Source organism: Bacillus rossius (genome assembly GCF_032445375.1).
Source record: "Bacillus rossius redtenbacheri isolate Brsri chromosome 9 unlocalized genomic scaffold, Brsri_v3 Brsri_v3_scf9_1, whole genome shotgun sequence".
Lineage (NCBI taxonomy): Eukaryota > Metazoa > Arthropoda > Insecta > Phasmatodea > Bacillidae > Bacillus > Bacillus rossius.
Window position 1 is genome coordinate 9,148,830 of NW_026962012.1, and position 14,859 is coordinate 9,163,688.

The window sequence follows — 14,859 nt, forward strand, 5'->3', positions numbered from 1 at the left end:
AAATCTAAATTGGCGGCACAACTCTAAGAGGTTCAGAGGTGTACCTGCAGGGAATCGCAGTGGCGTACCCACGAGGAAGAACAGTGGCGTGCACTCGAAGAGGTTAAGAGGTGTACCTGCGGGGAATTGCAGTGGCGTACCCACGAGGAAGAACAGTGGCGTGCACTCTAAGAGGTTCAGAGGTATACTTGCGGGGAATTGCAGTGGCGTACCAACGAGGAAGAACAGTGGCGTGCACTCTAAGAGGTTCAGAGGTGTACTTGCGGGGAATTGCAGTGACGTACCCACGAGGAAGAACAGTGGCGTGCACTCGAAGAGGTTCAGAGGTGTACCTGCGGGGAATTGTAGTGACGTACCCACGAGAAAGAACAGTGGCGTGCACTCGAAGAGGTTCAGAGGTGTACCTGCGGGGATATGCAGTGGCGTACCCACGAGGAAGAACAGTGGCGTGCACTCGAAGAGGTTCAGAGGTGTACCTGCGGGGATATGCAGTGACGTACCCACGAGGAAGAACAGTGGCGTGCACTCGAAGAGGTTCAGAGGTATACTTGCGGGGAATTGCAGTGGCGTACCAACGAGGAAGAACAGTGGCGTGCACTCTAAGAGGTTCAGAGGTGTACCTGCGGGGATATGCAGTGACGTACCCACGAGGAAGAACAGTGGCGTGCACTCTAAGAGGTTCAGAGGTGTACCTGCGGGGATATGCAGTGACGTACCCACGAGGAAGAACAGTGGCGTGCACTCGAAGAGGTTCAGAGGTGTACCTGCGGGGAATTGTAGTGACGTACCCACGAGAAAGAACAGTGGCGTGCACTCGAAGAGGTTCAGAGGTGTACCTGCGGGGATATGCAGTGGCGTACCCACGAGGAAGAACAGTGGCGTGCACTCGAAGAGGTTCAGAGGTGTACCTGCGGGGAATTGCAGTGACGTACCCACGAGGAAGAACAGTGGCGTGCACTCGAAGAGGTTCAGAGGTGTACCTGCGGGGAATTGCAGTGGCGTACCCACGAGGAAGAACAGTGGCGTGCACTCGAAGAGGTTCAGAGGTGTACCTGCGGGGAATTGCAGTGGCGTACCAACGAGGAAGAACAGTGGCGTGCACTCGAAGAGGTTCAGAGGTGTACCTGCGGGGAATTGCAGTGACGTACCCACGAGGAAGAACAGTGGCGTGCACTCGAAGAGGTTCAGAGGTGTACCTGCGGGGAATTACAGTGACGTACCCACGAGGAAGAACAGTGGCGTGCACTCGAAGAGGTTCAGAGGTATACTTGCGGGGAATTGCAGTGGCGTACCAACGAGGAATAACAGTGGCGTGCACTCTAAGAGGTTCAGAGGTGTACCTGCGGGGATATGCAGTGACGTACCCACGAGGAAGAACAGTGGCGTGCACTCGAAGAGGTTCAGAGGTGTACCTGCGGGGAATTGTAGTGACGTACCCACGAGAAAGAACAGTGGCGTGCACTCGAAGAGGTTCAGAGGTGTACCTGCGGGGATATGCAGTGACGTACCCACGAGGAAGAACAGTGGCGTGCACTCGAAGAGGTTCAGAGGTGTACCTGCGGGGAATTGCAGTGGCGTACCCACGAGGAAGAACAGTGGCGTGCACTCGAAGAGGTTCAGAGGTGTACCTGCGGTGAATTGCAGTGGCGTACCAACGAGGAAGAACAGTGGCGTGCACTCGAAGAGGTTCAGAGGTGTACCTGCGGGGAATTGCAGTGACGTACCCACGAGGAAGAACAGTGGCGTGCACTCGAAGAGGTTCAGAGGTGTACCTGCGGGGAATTACAGTGACGTACCCACGAGGAAGAACAGTGGCGTGCATTCGAAGAGGTTCAAAGGTGTACCTGCGGGGAATTGCAGTGGCGTACCCACGAGGAAGAACAGTGGCGTGCACTCGAAGAGGTTCAGAGGTGTACCTGCGGGGAATTGCAGTGGCGTACCCACGAGGAAGAACAGTGGCGTGCACTCGAAGAGGTTCAGAGGTGTACCTGCGGGGAATTGCAGTGGCGTACCAACGAGGAAGAACAGTGGCGTGCACACTAAGAGGTTCAGAGGTATACTTGCGGGGAATTGCAGTGGCGTACCAACGAGGAAGAACAGTGGCGTGCACTCTAAGAGGTTCAGAGATGTACTTGCGGGGAATTGCAGTGACGTACCCACGAGGAAGAACAGTGGCGTGCACTCGAAGAGGTTCAGAGGTGTACCTGCGGGGAATTGTAGTGACGTACCCACGAGAAAGAACAGTGGCGTGCACTCGAAGAGGTTCAGAGGTGTACCTGCGGGGATATGCAGTGGCGTACCCACGAGGAAGAACAGTGGCGTGCACTCGAAGAGGTTCAGAGGTGTACCTGCGGGGAATTGCAGTGGCGTACCAACGAGGAAGAACAGTGGCGTGCACTCTAAGAGGTTCAGAGGTGTACCTGCGGGGAATTGCAGTGGCGTACCCACGAGGAAGAACAGTGGCGTGCACTCGAAGAGGTTCAGAGGTGTACCTGCGGGGAATTGCAGTGGCGTACCCACGAGGAAGAACAGTGGCGTGCACTCGAAGAGGTTCAGAGGTGTACCTGCGGGGAATTGCAGTGACGTACCCACTAGGAAGAACAGTGGCGTGCACTCGAAGAGGTTCAGAGGTGTACCTGCGGGGAATTGCAGTGGCGTACCCACGAGGAATAACAGTGGCGTGCACTCGAAGAGGTTCAGAGGTGTACCTGCGGGGAATTACAGTGACGTACCCACGAGGAAGAACAGTGGCGTGCATTCGAAGAGGTTCATAGGTGTACCTGCGGGGAATTGCAGTGGCGTACCCACGAGGAAGAACAGTGGCGTGCACTCGAAAAGGTTCAGAGGTGTACCTGCGGGGAATTGCAGTGGCGTACCCACGAGGAAGAACAGTGGCGTGCACTTGAAGAGGTTCAGAGGTGTACCTGCGGGGAATTTCAGTGACGTCCCCACGAGGAAGAACAGTGGCGTGCACTCGAAAAGGTTCAGAGGTGTACCTGCGGGGAATTGCAGTGACGTACCCACGAGAAAGAACAGTGGCGTGCACTCGAAGAGGTTCAGAGGTGTACCTGCGGGGAATTGTAGTGACGTACCCACGAGAAAGAACAGTGGCGTGCACTCGAAGAGGTTCAGAGGTGTACCTGCGGGGATATGCAGTGGCGTACCCACGAGGAAGAACAGTGGCGTGCACTTGAAGAGGTTCAGAGGTGTACCTGCGGGGAATTTCAGTGACGTCTCCACGAGGAAGAACAGTGGCGTGCACTCGAAAAGGTTCAGAGGTGTACCTGCGGGGAATTGCAGTGACGTACCCACGAGAAAGAACAGTGTCGTGCACTCGAAGAGGTTCAGAGGTGTACCTGCGGGGAATTGTAGTGACGTACCCACGAGAAAGAACAGTGGCGTGCACTCGAAGAGGTTCAGAGGTGTACCTGCGGGGATATGCAGTGGCGTACCCACGAGGAAGAACAGTGGCGTGCACTCTAAGAGGTTCAGAGGTGTACCTGCGGGGAATTGCAGTGACGTACCCACGAGGAAGAACAGTGGCGTGCACTCGAAGAGGTTCAGAGGTGTACCTGCGGGGAATTGCAGTGATGTACCCACGAGGAAGAACAGTGGCGTGCACTCGAAGAGGTTCAGAGGTGTACCTCCGGGGAATTGCAGTGACGTACCCACGAAGAATAACAGTGGCGTGCACTCGAAGAGGTTCAGAGGTGTATCTGCGGGGAATTGCAGTGACGTACCCACGAGGAAGAACAGTGGCGTGCACTCGAAGATGTTCAGAGGTGTACCTGCGGGGAATTTCAGTGGCGTACCCACGAGGAAGAACAGTGGCGTGCACTCGAAGAGGTTCAGAGGTGTACCTGCGGGGAATTACAGTGACGTACCCACGAGGAAGAACAGTGGCGTGCATTCGAAGAGGTTCAGAGGTGTACCTGCGGGGAATTGCAGTGGCGTACCCACGAGGAAGAACAGTGGCGTGCACTCGAAGAGGTTCAGAGGTGTATCTGCGGGGAAATGCAGTGGCGTACCCACGAGGAAGAACAGTGGCGTGCACTCGAAGAGGTTCAGAGGTGTACCTGCGGGAAATTGCATTGGCGTACCCACGAGGAAGAACAGTGGCGTGCACTCGAAGAGGTTCAGAGGTGTACCTGCGGGGAATTACAGTGACGTACCTACGAGGAAGAACAGTGGCGTGCACTCGAAGAGGTTCAGAGGTGTACCTGCGGGGAATTGCAGTTAAGTACCCACGAGGAAGAACAGTGGCGTGCACTCGAAGAGGTTCAGAGGTGTACCTGCAGGGAATTGCAGTGACGTACCCACGAGGAAGAACAGTGGCGTGCACTCGAAGAGGTTCAGAGGTGTACCTGAGGGGAATTGCAGTGACGTACCCACGAGGAAGAACAGTGGTGTGCACTCGATGAGGGGCAGTGGTGAACCAACGAGGAAGGTTAGTGCCGTTTTAATGATGCCCAGTGGTTGTTTTACTAGGTGGTGGAGAAAAAGTAGTTGACTCAAGAGCGGCAGTGGAGTAACCACAAGGAAAGTTGGTAATTTAACTTTATAGTATTTTACAATAGAATACCGGTAGGGACTGAACCATTTTATACTTAGTATAAATGAAAGGTATTTATTATTCCTTTGAAAGCGTACACATATCATATAATCAAAACCCTTTAAAGTTTTTAATTATTTAGAAATGACATATGATATTATTTTGAAGCAGGAATGTTCAAAAACTATTTTTTTTAAATTTTTCTTAGTAATTTTTGAATGAAATCAGAGCTATATCTAAGAAGTTAAAATACTTTTGGTTTATTTTATATTAATAGATTTGTTTTACCTAGCAGGAATTTCTTCAAATCTGAAATTTAGAAAAATTGTTATCTTATAAATTTATTTTTAATTGTTTGAACTGGTTTTATGCCGTAACTTTATAATCTCTATGATTCTAATTTTAGGCTACAAAGATAAATGTTATGTCGTTTATAAGTTATGTTAAAGATCATGGCAACAATAAGGAGCAGGATTAATTATATACACTAACAATTAAATCCAAAACCCACTCACTCACTGACTGGTCGCACACTATATCAAATTAAAAAAATAGTTAAATAACTGCTATAGGTACATAATTTTATCGTAAGTCATATAGCACCACCAAAAATGGAAATTTCGTGTCTGTTAATTATAATTTCCAGTGCGGGAAGGTTCGCCTGTAGACTTACGTAGAGGAGAACAGGTATATCAGCTAGTGATATATAGATCACATTAATAGTTTAAACCGTCTCTGAAGCACACGTATTTGGCACTTATATGTTTCAATGCTTAATATAAAATTGAAGGGACATTGATTTTAAAACTGGCATGTGTAGTCAAGATAAATAATTCAATTTAACTGTATTTTTAAAACCTCTTGTGTTTCACTTTATCACTGTATGACATCATGTGCGCTTAGGGACAGAAGTGCTTCTCAAGTGTTTGATATTTCCCAGGTCACACTATCTCAAATGATAAATATTTAATCTTTTAAACAGAACCGAATTTTCATTTATCTGAATAGTTATCTGCTGTTGCTAAAACCATTGTATTTCTGCTAATAAAAACCACCAGGAAAAACATAGACTGGTTGTAAATGTATGCATGTATAGAGAAGTGAATATTGGAAACAAAAAAAAATGTACAATTTATTATTTTCAGTGCTTCTGGCGCTCAGCATGGTTATTCGCATACAAGGACTTCAATACGTAAGTAAAATAAAGTTTTGTATGAAAGTTTTAACTATTCTTAACTACTCTATTTTAAGTTCTCTCAGGAAGGCCCAGGATCAGCATTAGGGAAATGTTTGAAGAGCTTTAACTGAATCAGAGTTAGATAGTAGTCGAAGGACCTTGTCCTAGCCAGAGTTAGGTAGTGTTTGAAGGGTCTTCCTACGGATCAGTGTTAGGTAGTAGTCGAAGGGTCTTTCCCTCGATGATGTGTCAAGAACCTCAGTAGGAATAATATGGTGACACCTTGGCGAGACCACGCGTTATCTAAACATCGAGCATCTTAATGCGCTGATGGAGGGCACTAAACAAGCACCAGAGAACCAACTTGAAACACTTGGTTCTGGTTAACTGTGCTGTTAGTTAGAATTATTTTATTAGTGTAGACCATACCTTTCCAGTTCATGAATATTCAGAGACCATGTTTTCCTAATACTGCTTCTCCAACTCTTTGCTAGAGGATAGAATTTTCGCACAGGGGGAAGGTGATGAAGTATGATAGTGGGGTGAACTAAAATTAAAGTTTTCTGACAACATTCACCAATTCCTTAAATTTATTCCCTGCTAGTAAACGACCCAGGCTATCTAACGTGTATTTTTTTAAGACACTAATAGACCGATTTATCATCTGGGTCTTAAGTATTTCGTTATTCCCACATGCAATTTTCGCACTGTAACGTAACTAGAGGAGCCAAATTTATATGTGTTCTATAGTTTCCTGGGCGTGTAGTATACACATCTTAATCATATAATGGTATCGAAACATTACAATTCTTTCTGTTTCTTTATTTTCGCAGGCTTCAGAGTCAAACAACACTGTGAAAGTTTCCCAAGGATATCTCCTAGGTAAGAAGGTGACCTCGGAGAAGACGGGAGGAGTGTTCTACAGTTTCCTAGGAATACCTTATGCCCAGCCTCCTGTGGGAGACCTCAGGTTCAAGGTAGGACTATGCCATTTTGTTTCAGTAAAAGTAAAGGTAAAGCTTTACGGCACTGCCGTACAATTGCTGTTTGTCAGATATTTAATACCAGAATATCGTGGTCAGCAACAGTTAACAATTCTCTAATCACTCAAAGCCGAACATGTAAACGCACCACGTTCAGACTGCTCTGGTTGCTACAGTAAATGGCTAACTGTAAACGTCTGAGCTCCGTTCGTCGCCTACTTCCCGAAATACGTTTGTCTGAACGTCATTGCTCTGCGATCTCGCATCCTCGTATGCCCATGAAATTCAAATTTGCGTGCTACTGTTCGCGACTATGACTTTGCTGGGTTACGTTCCCGGACATGCTCTGCTTCACAAAAATTTCTTGGTTTGGCATTCCCTGTCACCCATTAAATTAGTGGCCAGCAATTTCCGAACAAATAATACATAATATTCACATGAAAACTTATATACCTATCACTTATAAGTGGACACTTTAACTGCCGTTATATTGAGCTTTTTCTTCCCGGAAAGAAACCTTAAATATATAGTGCTGTAAATTCTCGGTCGAGATCTTTTAATGGGCAAAATTGGATTATAGGGCTAGATATTTTATTATTATTTTCAAACTGAAGTTAACTATAACATTCTTGGTTTGATAAAATAATATCGAAACCATTCGAAGTTTTCATTGCGAAAAGTTTTGGTTCAATTCAATTTTTGATACGACTTGCCATAGCTGAAAGAGGTGGAAAAACAGGGGTTTTAGGACTAAAAATTAATAACTCATTTAGTAGTCACACTACCAATCTGATTTAAATGGTTTTAAACTTTCAAAATATCGTCTAAATCTTTTGTCACAAACAATTTATCATACCAACTATTGCTGCATGGGGTGAAAGAAACAGGAACTAACAGGCAAATAATTTACAATACCCTTACTGTTTACACTTTCAAATTCTTTCTCATTTATTGTTAACCTACAAGATATTATAAAAATCCTTTTTACAAAACATTTTTTTATATCCCTAACCATTCCTGTATGGGGTAAGAAATTAGGGACTAAAGGATATAGTAATTCATAACCCCCCTAGTAAGCACACTATCAAATCTGTTCAAATTTGTTTTTAACCTTCTAAGTATTATTTTAAATATTTTTCTGACCTATTTTGATACAACTGACTATTTATACAAGAGGTTTTATAAGTAGCTAATAAATAATAAAAAGTGAATAACTTGCTTTGTAGATAAAACATTAAGTCCGTTTAGATTTACTGTACACATTTTAGACATGACCTGCAACTTTTGTCGCTGATAATTTTTCATGAGATCAAACTTAACTGTAAGATGTATGGAAAAATGTTTGAAATACAGCTTCTTTGCTAGGAACACTATCAAATACATTAAAATTTACATAAGCCCTCTAATTATCATCCAAAAGTATAAGCTGAAATTATTTTTGAATAGACCAAATCATTCTGCAAGGACTTGAAATATCAGTGGTTGAAGGACAAAAAAATGTATAACTCCCTTAGTAGGCACACTATCAAATCCATTCAAATAGATTATTCTAATTTTTATAAATATCATATAAAAATTAGTCTGAAAAGTTTTTACAATCATTTATTCCTGCGGATGGTGACAGAGTGACAGAAGGACAAAAAATATATATAATTTTCTTGGTAGTAATTTTATGAAAATTTCTCTTAGCTATTATACATTTTATTATTATCTAAAACCTTCCTTTTATATGAATTGCTGCAAGGGGTGAAAAAATAGTGTTTAGCGGAAAAATAAGAACATAAATCTTTAAGTAGGCAAAGTATTTAATCCATTCAAAATATTTGTTTATTCTTCTTGAAATGACTGTGTGTTTGAAACGTTATATAATAACTACAATTCCAAGCGCAGTAGATGAATATATATATTTAAAACATAGACTATGGGATAAAATGGGTATGTTTTTCGTCAATATAATTAGTGTGGATATCATGCTCTGCATTTTAAAAAAAATCTACGTTAAATTTACGTGTGCAAGTTTCGTATAATAATTATATTTGCAGCATAAGAACACATAAGTTCGCTCGTTAGCGAGGTCAGATGTTATACATCTCTAGCAAGTACTGTAAGACTAGCTCACACACACATATAAATATTTTTGTGCAATGCGTGATGTATCACTAGGACCAAGTATTTTTCGCGAAACAAATTCTGAACGCTTAATAGACTGCAACAAGTTATGTCCGCACTTGTGGTTTCTTCCTTGTGATTGGCGTTCGTCTGCGCGAGAAGTCTTTGCCTCATTTGACCGACCCTTTCAGGACGCGTTTGCTTTCGCACTGTATCAGTGTGATAGTGGGGTTGTTACAATCGATACGTATCTGGGAGAAAATCACCCAATCACGAATTACAGACGACGCTACAGTGTTTTAACTTTCAGCTGGTCTCTAAATGTTTTCGCGAAATCTGCACGCCCCTATGTGTCACCGTGGGATGGTTAGAGACCGGAAAAATTCGCGGATTCATTTTGCGATAGGCTAGAATCCAAACTAGTTCAACTTCTTGCTGCTTCAGTGATTGGACCACAGATTACCTTAATGACTCTAAGCCAATGAAAAATCCTCAACAAAAGAAACAGCGAATCACAAGCATTCAAGTTGACAGGTGTCACGGATTAGTAGCCAATTCAGCAGGTGTAATCTGCACAAGTACATAGATTATCGTGAAGTCTATCCTAGAGGTCATTGAGCCCGCAAATTTGTCCAGTCCCTAGGGATGTTGTGTGTCCGCAGGCCCCCGCGGCGGCCGAGTCTTGGACCGGGGTGAGGAACGCCACATTCTACCGCTCCATCTGCCCGCAGCTCGCCGATGTGGGGTCGGTAGCGCAGGGCTCTGAAGACTGCCTCTACCTCAACGTGTACACGCCGCAGGCAAGGACTTGTCCCAACTAGCTATTACTGCAATTTTCTTTTTACCCGTGAACAGAGTCCAGTGAAATAATTTAATTCTGGTCTTTAAAAATATTCAGTCTAATATTGTCACCTATCACATTTCTTTTTCATTCCTGAGACAATAATGTATTGATGTTTGTTTTTCTGCTACGATGGGAATTTTTTTTTATAACAGACGTCTTTTATAACGAAATGACAACCATCGAGAACTTTTTTTTCAACTGCACAAATATTCAGTAGTCGAGTTGGAGATTTTCGAATTTCTAAAATTTCTAAGCAACCCAGGATACAGGATGGGATATCATGTTCTCTAATCAACTGCATACAGCATACATCAAATGGGAACCTCTACAGTATTTCAAAACTTTCCTCAAGGAAACAACAGACAACTCGAAGGCTTGTCACACTCTGGACTTACTTGGGGTCACCAAATACAGAATACAGAAAAGTAGAATTCAAATAAATAATTTACACAATTTTTTTCATTTACATGAGGATTAATTTTAAATATCCCCATAACAGTTCATCTTTTAAATGTAAATGGATTATATGGATAGATTTAAAGTAGAAAACGGGTGTGTATATTATATATATATATTTCTATTTATATATATTTATATATATAAATATAAATATATATATATATATATAGTGTGACTATGAGTTTCGTCAGAAAATACTTAAGTACTTTCACTTAAAAATGGCCAATAAAATAAAATTAAAATTGTACATATACTTCGTTCCCAAAGAAAGACATAAGATTACGATTGTTCCATCCCTGTGTTTAATGTTGTAAGTCATGTAATTAATACTTAATGCATGTCCTACCAAAATGTTTTTTTATTGCAGCTTCCAAGCTCATCTAAAGTTAATCTCTTGCCAGTTATGGTGTGGATTCATGGAGGAGGATTTACTTCAGGATCTGGAAATGCTCCTCTGTTCAATCCTGATTATCTGGTGGGGAAAGGAGTCGTCCTAGTAACCTTCAACTATCGACTGGGAGTACTAGGTAAACAAATTTAAAATCAAGTTGGTTTATTATCGGAGCATTGTCTCTCGAGATGAAGCTTGATGTACTGATCTCGAAGTGATCTTTACGTGTAGTCGTAATGGGATCGTGCAGGGTGGAGAACATGGTTGTTCGCAGGGTTCCTCGGCCTGAACAGCTCTGTCGTGTCCCGTAACAACGCCCTTAAGGACCAGCTGGCCGCTCTCAAGTGGGTCCGGGCCAACATCGCCCAGTTCGGAGGAGACAAGGACCACGCGACCATATTCGGGGAGAGCGCTGGTGCCGCGTCCGTGGAGTTGCAAATCCTCTCGCCAGCCACCAAAGGTGAATACATCCGTTTCGCATCGACAGTGGATTTCTCGAGAACTGATGATTTACTCTCAGATTATTTTATGTCTGGCAGCGTAGTTTATAACACGTCATTGTTATGAGGCATCACTAGGGGCATGCTGATTTCACGAAAATATTTCGAGACTAGATGAAAGTTAAAACGCTGTAGCATCGTCTGTTTCGTGATTAGGTGAGTTTCTATTCAGGAACATGTCGATATTTTAAAAACCAATCACAGTGATCCAGTGCGGAAGTAAACACGTTCTGAGTGGCTCGGTCGAATAAGGCAACGACTTCTCTCGCAGACGACCGCCAATCACAAGGAAGAAACCACAGTTACGGGTATATACCTTGTTGCAGTCTAATATGCATTCAGATATTTTCGCGAAAAAAGCCTGCCCCTAGGCATCACACGTTTCATATAGCTATAATTTGTAATATAATACTCTTAGTAGTTGTTGTTTTATGTACTCAGCGAGGTTAATATTAAGACATAAAAGATGCGTGACCGAATGACACCAAGCAGCATATTTGTTTCACGTCACTACTTAACTCATTGCTTACGCCCTCCCACATGTCTTACGCGTCAATTGGGCCGTAATATGTAATATTCTTGCAATGCCTAGGGGTCCGATGTTGAAAAGAAGTATCTCGTGTGGCCAAATTTTGATAGCTTGAATTGTATAAGCCATATATATCACCATGAGAGAGCAAATCAGAATTCAACAGTTGCAGGAGCATGACATTTGTTCTTAAGTTTAACCTAGTTCCGAAAAAATTTCAAGAATGAATGAATTCCTATCGATTTTTTAAGCACAAGAAAGACCGGATGATAGAGGAAACTTTTGGTTTTCTCTTATAAAGAAATAAAAATTTGATATAAAACAACTACTGAAAATAACGAGTAAGATGACTCATCAGTAAATTAATTGACTTGAATTCCGTAAAAACCCAGTTCGCCTCCCAGTTAAAACAAACTAATTTTGGTTATCCATGGCATACCAAAATTGTAGCAGACAAACGCTGGGACAATCCTAGAACCGTTCATCCCCTCCTTTCGTGGTCCTAATTCTGTGTTTCTGCTGCTAGGCAGTCACAATGTGTTTCCTTGGTGAAAGGGCGCCAGCCTGTATTCATAGTGAACACTTGTGAAATAAGTATTACTTGATTTGTGGCACTCTATTTTTGGTAAAAGAGAGTTACCTCTTGTGTGACTATGGTTTTTCTATTTTCATCTTTGGTAATGCAACAAAAGCCATAACAAGGCTAGAATAAGTTTATTGTGGTGTAAATTTGAAGTTAGTGGATGCTATTTTGCAATAAAAACAAAATAAGAAGTATTAAACAAAAATTCATCATAAGTATATATATAAAAATTCTTTAAATATAAATATGTTAATGCATAATCAAAATAGTAACAAAATAAATGGTACAAGCGATTAATCGCCTTCAACCACAATATTTTTCTAACACCTAACAACTCACCATTCACCCACGCCATGAAACAAATAATTTTATGAAAGTTTTAAATAAAATTAAAATAATTTATTCTTAATTTATGATTACGAACAAATTGATACTTAGCATTGTAGGCCTACTTGTGAACACACTCATAGCCATACAACGAAAATTCCATTGAAATGTATAAATGAATTATACCCGTTAATATGTATTATATATCAATGTGCAGGTAGCCATAGGAGAGATACCACGAATTTCCAACGTGTACACTATGTTGATGAACATCTGATGACATGAACTTAGTCAAATAATTGATTGGTTTTCCAAACAAAATTGTTAAAAGGAAAAATTAACCATTGGATTCAAACTAAATTACTATATGAAATTCCTTAGATAAATAAATTATTTGCAGTTTATTACAATACAGTATAAACAAAGTATCGATTCGAAAGCACTAAATTTGTACCTTATTTTTTATATATAAGAGGAAACAAAACAGCTTAGCACTTCGATTCAATGTTCAGTAAAATGAGTAAAAAAAATAAAGCCCGAAAAATTAATATTTCTGGTCTCAATCTTAGTCAAAATGTCAATATGATTAAAATATTTTTGACACATTTTTCAAAGAAAACAATCTGACTGGATAGATTTTGCATTTAATTTTCATTACTTGTAAACCATGAAAGTCATCGACGCTTTGCTTTCCATTATCGTTAGCAAAAAAAAAAAAACAACATATTTTCCTTCAGTCAAAGAAAAAAATGAATATTTGAGATGAATTAATTTCGCAAAGAGTTTAAGGAGCTTAACTAAGTTTAATTCTTCAACATTTGCTTCTTTGCGTGTTATTTAGCAGTAAATCTCTTCATATTTATTAAATAGCGCGAGGAAAGTATCTCTTAAACACATTATTTTGAACGCGACCCAATAGCCTCAGTCCACCATCAGGTGCAAAAAACATTATTTCTGGTCACTAAACAAATACAGAACAAGAACGCGTGATTTTTTTAAAAAAAAATACATTCAAAATTTAACCCTTCCGCGTTGTTCTTACATAAAAATTTGTTTTATGGATAAGTACAAAATTAGTATGTAAATGTATGTCGGGCACCAGGATTCAGAATGAGGTGCTGAGGATTGTGACGTCACGGCGGCCATCTTGGATGACTTTGACAATGACGTTTGACCTTGACATTTATTTTCATATTCAAAATTTACCAACAATGACCCAAAATTTGCATATACTCGCCAAAATCACCAGAATTTCCAGTTTTTTTGGAAAAAAATTCCAACAAAATTTTTAAAAATTCTATGCAGTAGTCAGAAATGCATGTACAATGGGTAGCCTGCCACACCCAGTTGATAGCCAGGCGCATCCAGTAGATGGTAAGACACATCTAGTCAGTAGCCAAGAGGTGATTTTCGTCGATATTCGGCGAACATTTTAAGAGGATTCATCACAGCTGCTAAAATTGTGTGCTGCAGGGTCTCGCGGTTCCAAGTCTCAATAGCGTAATTTTAATACCGAAAAGAAATAAAAAAATTTGATAAATATAGAAAGGTATAAGGAAGGTTTTTAGTGAATAATTTTTTTAAATTTTTTGGATTAACCCTTAGCCGGTGACGTGAAAATATTTGACATATCTGGTGACGTGGTGCCCCTCAGACCCCAAAATGTTTTGTAGAAATTAACTGATTAGAAATTATTTTTGTTCCATGTAAAATTATTTCATTCATTTTTTATACTTATTAATTAAATTTAAAAATAAATTAGTAAATAATTATTTACCAATTATAAAATACAATTTTTTCCATTGGTGCTTGCTCAAATAAATCTTAAAATGCCTATTTGTAATAATTGCTTTTTTAAAAAAAATAAGCAGATGGTAGCCTAAAAGTTTTATTTGCTATTCAATATAGATATAGTGACAAAACAAAATCTAGAATACTTCTACGAATAATAAGACTTTTTCATAAAACTACAACAGATAAATTTTCCCAACAAAAAAAAATTACTTGTTTCCTCCCAAATATTTTCCTTGCATAACCAATGCTTAAACCACAACAAAATATATAATCTAGCTAACTAGAAAGCACATGCATACTTATATATTTTGAAAATGGCATTTTTACATAAAATATATTAAAGTCGAACATTGTTTGAAAAAATTAAATTTGTACGAAAAGTCACTCTGTAGTACAGTATTTGCACATGCATGCTCTGCAATCATCACACATTGCTTTTCCACACACACTTTCATCACTTAAGTCACTAAAAATATCTTTCAACCACTTAGAAATAGTTTCGTCATAATCTGGATCGCCCACACGCACACATGTTCGTTTAGAAGCCATTTTATCACTTCAGAGATAGAAACATATCTGGTGACGTGGTGCCACTACGACCCCAAGTTATT

At 40.9% G+C, this 14,859-nt stretch overlaps 1 protein-coding gene across 2 annotated transcripts in view; it reads left to right on the forward strand.

The window, feature by feature from the left end:
* Positions 1-5,550: 5,550 nt before the first annotated feature.
* LOC134542564 (juvenile hormone esterase-like) overlaps positions 5,551-14,859 on the forward strand; it is a 39,459-nt gene continuing 30,150 nt past the window's right edge. Inside the window, exons 1-5 of one of the 2 annotated variants that reach the window (XM_063386932.1) lie at positions 5,551-5,744; positions 6,563-6,706; positions 9,484-9,621; positions 10,492-10,651; positions 10,790-10,975. In XM_063386932.1, the coding sequence (XP_063243002.1) occupies positions 5,676-5,744; positions 6,563-6,706; positions 9,484-9,621; positions 10,492-10,651; positions 10,790-10,975 (697 nt within the window). In that variant the 5' untranslated portion in view covers positions 5,551-5,675. The remainder of the gene's footprint in view (positions 5,745-6,562; positions 6,707-9,483; positions 9,622-10,491; positions 10,652-10,789; positions 10,976-14,859) is intronic. The other variant, XM_063386933.1, reaches the window with a different exon arrangement.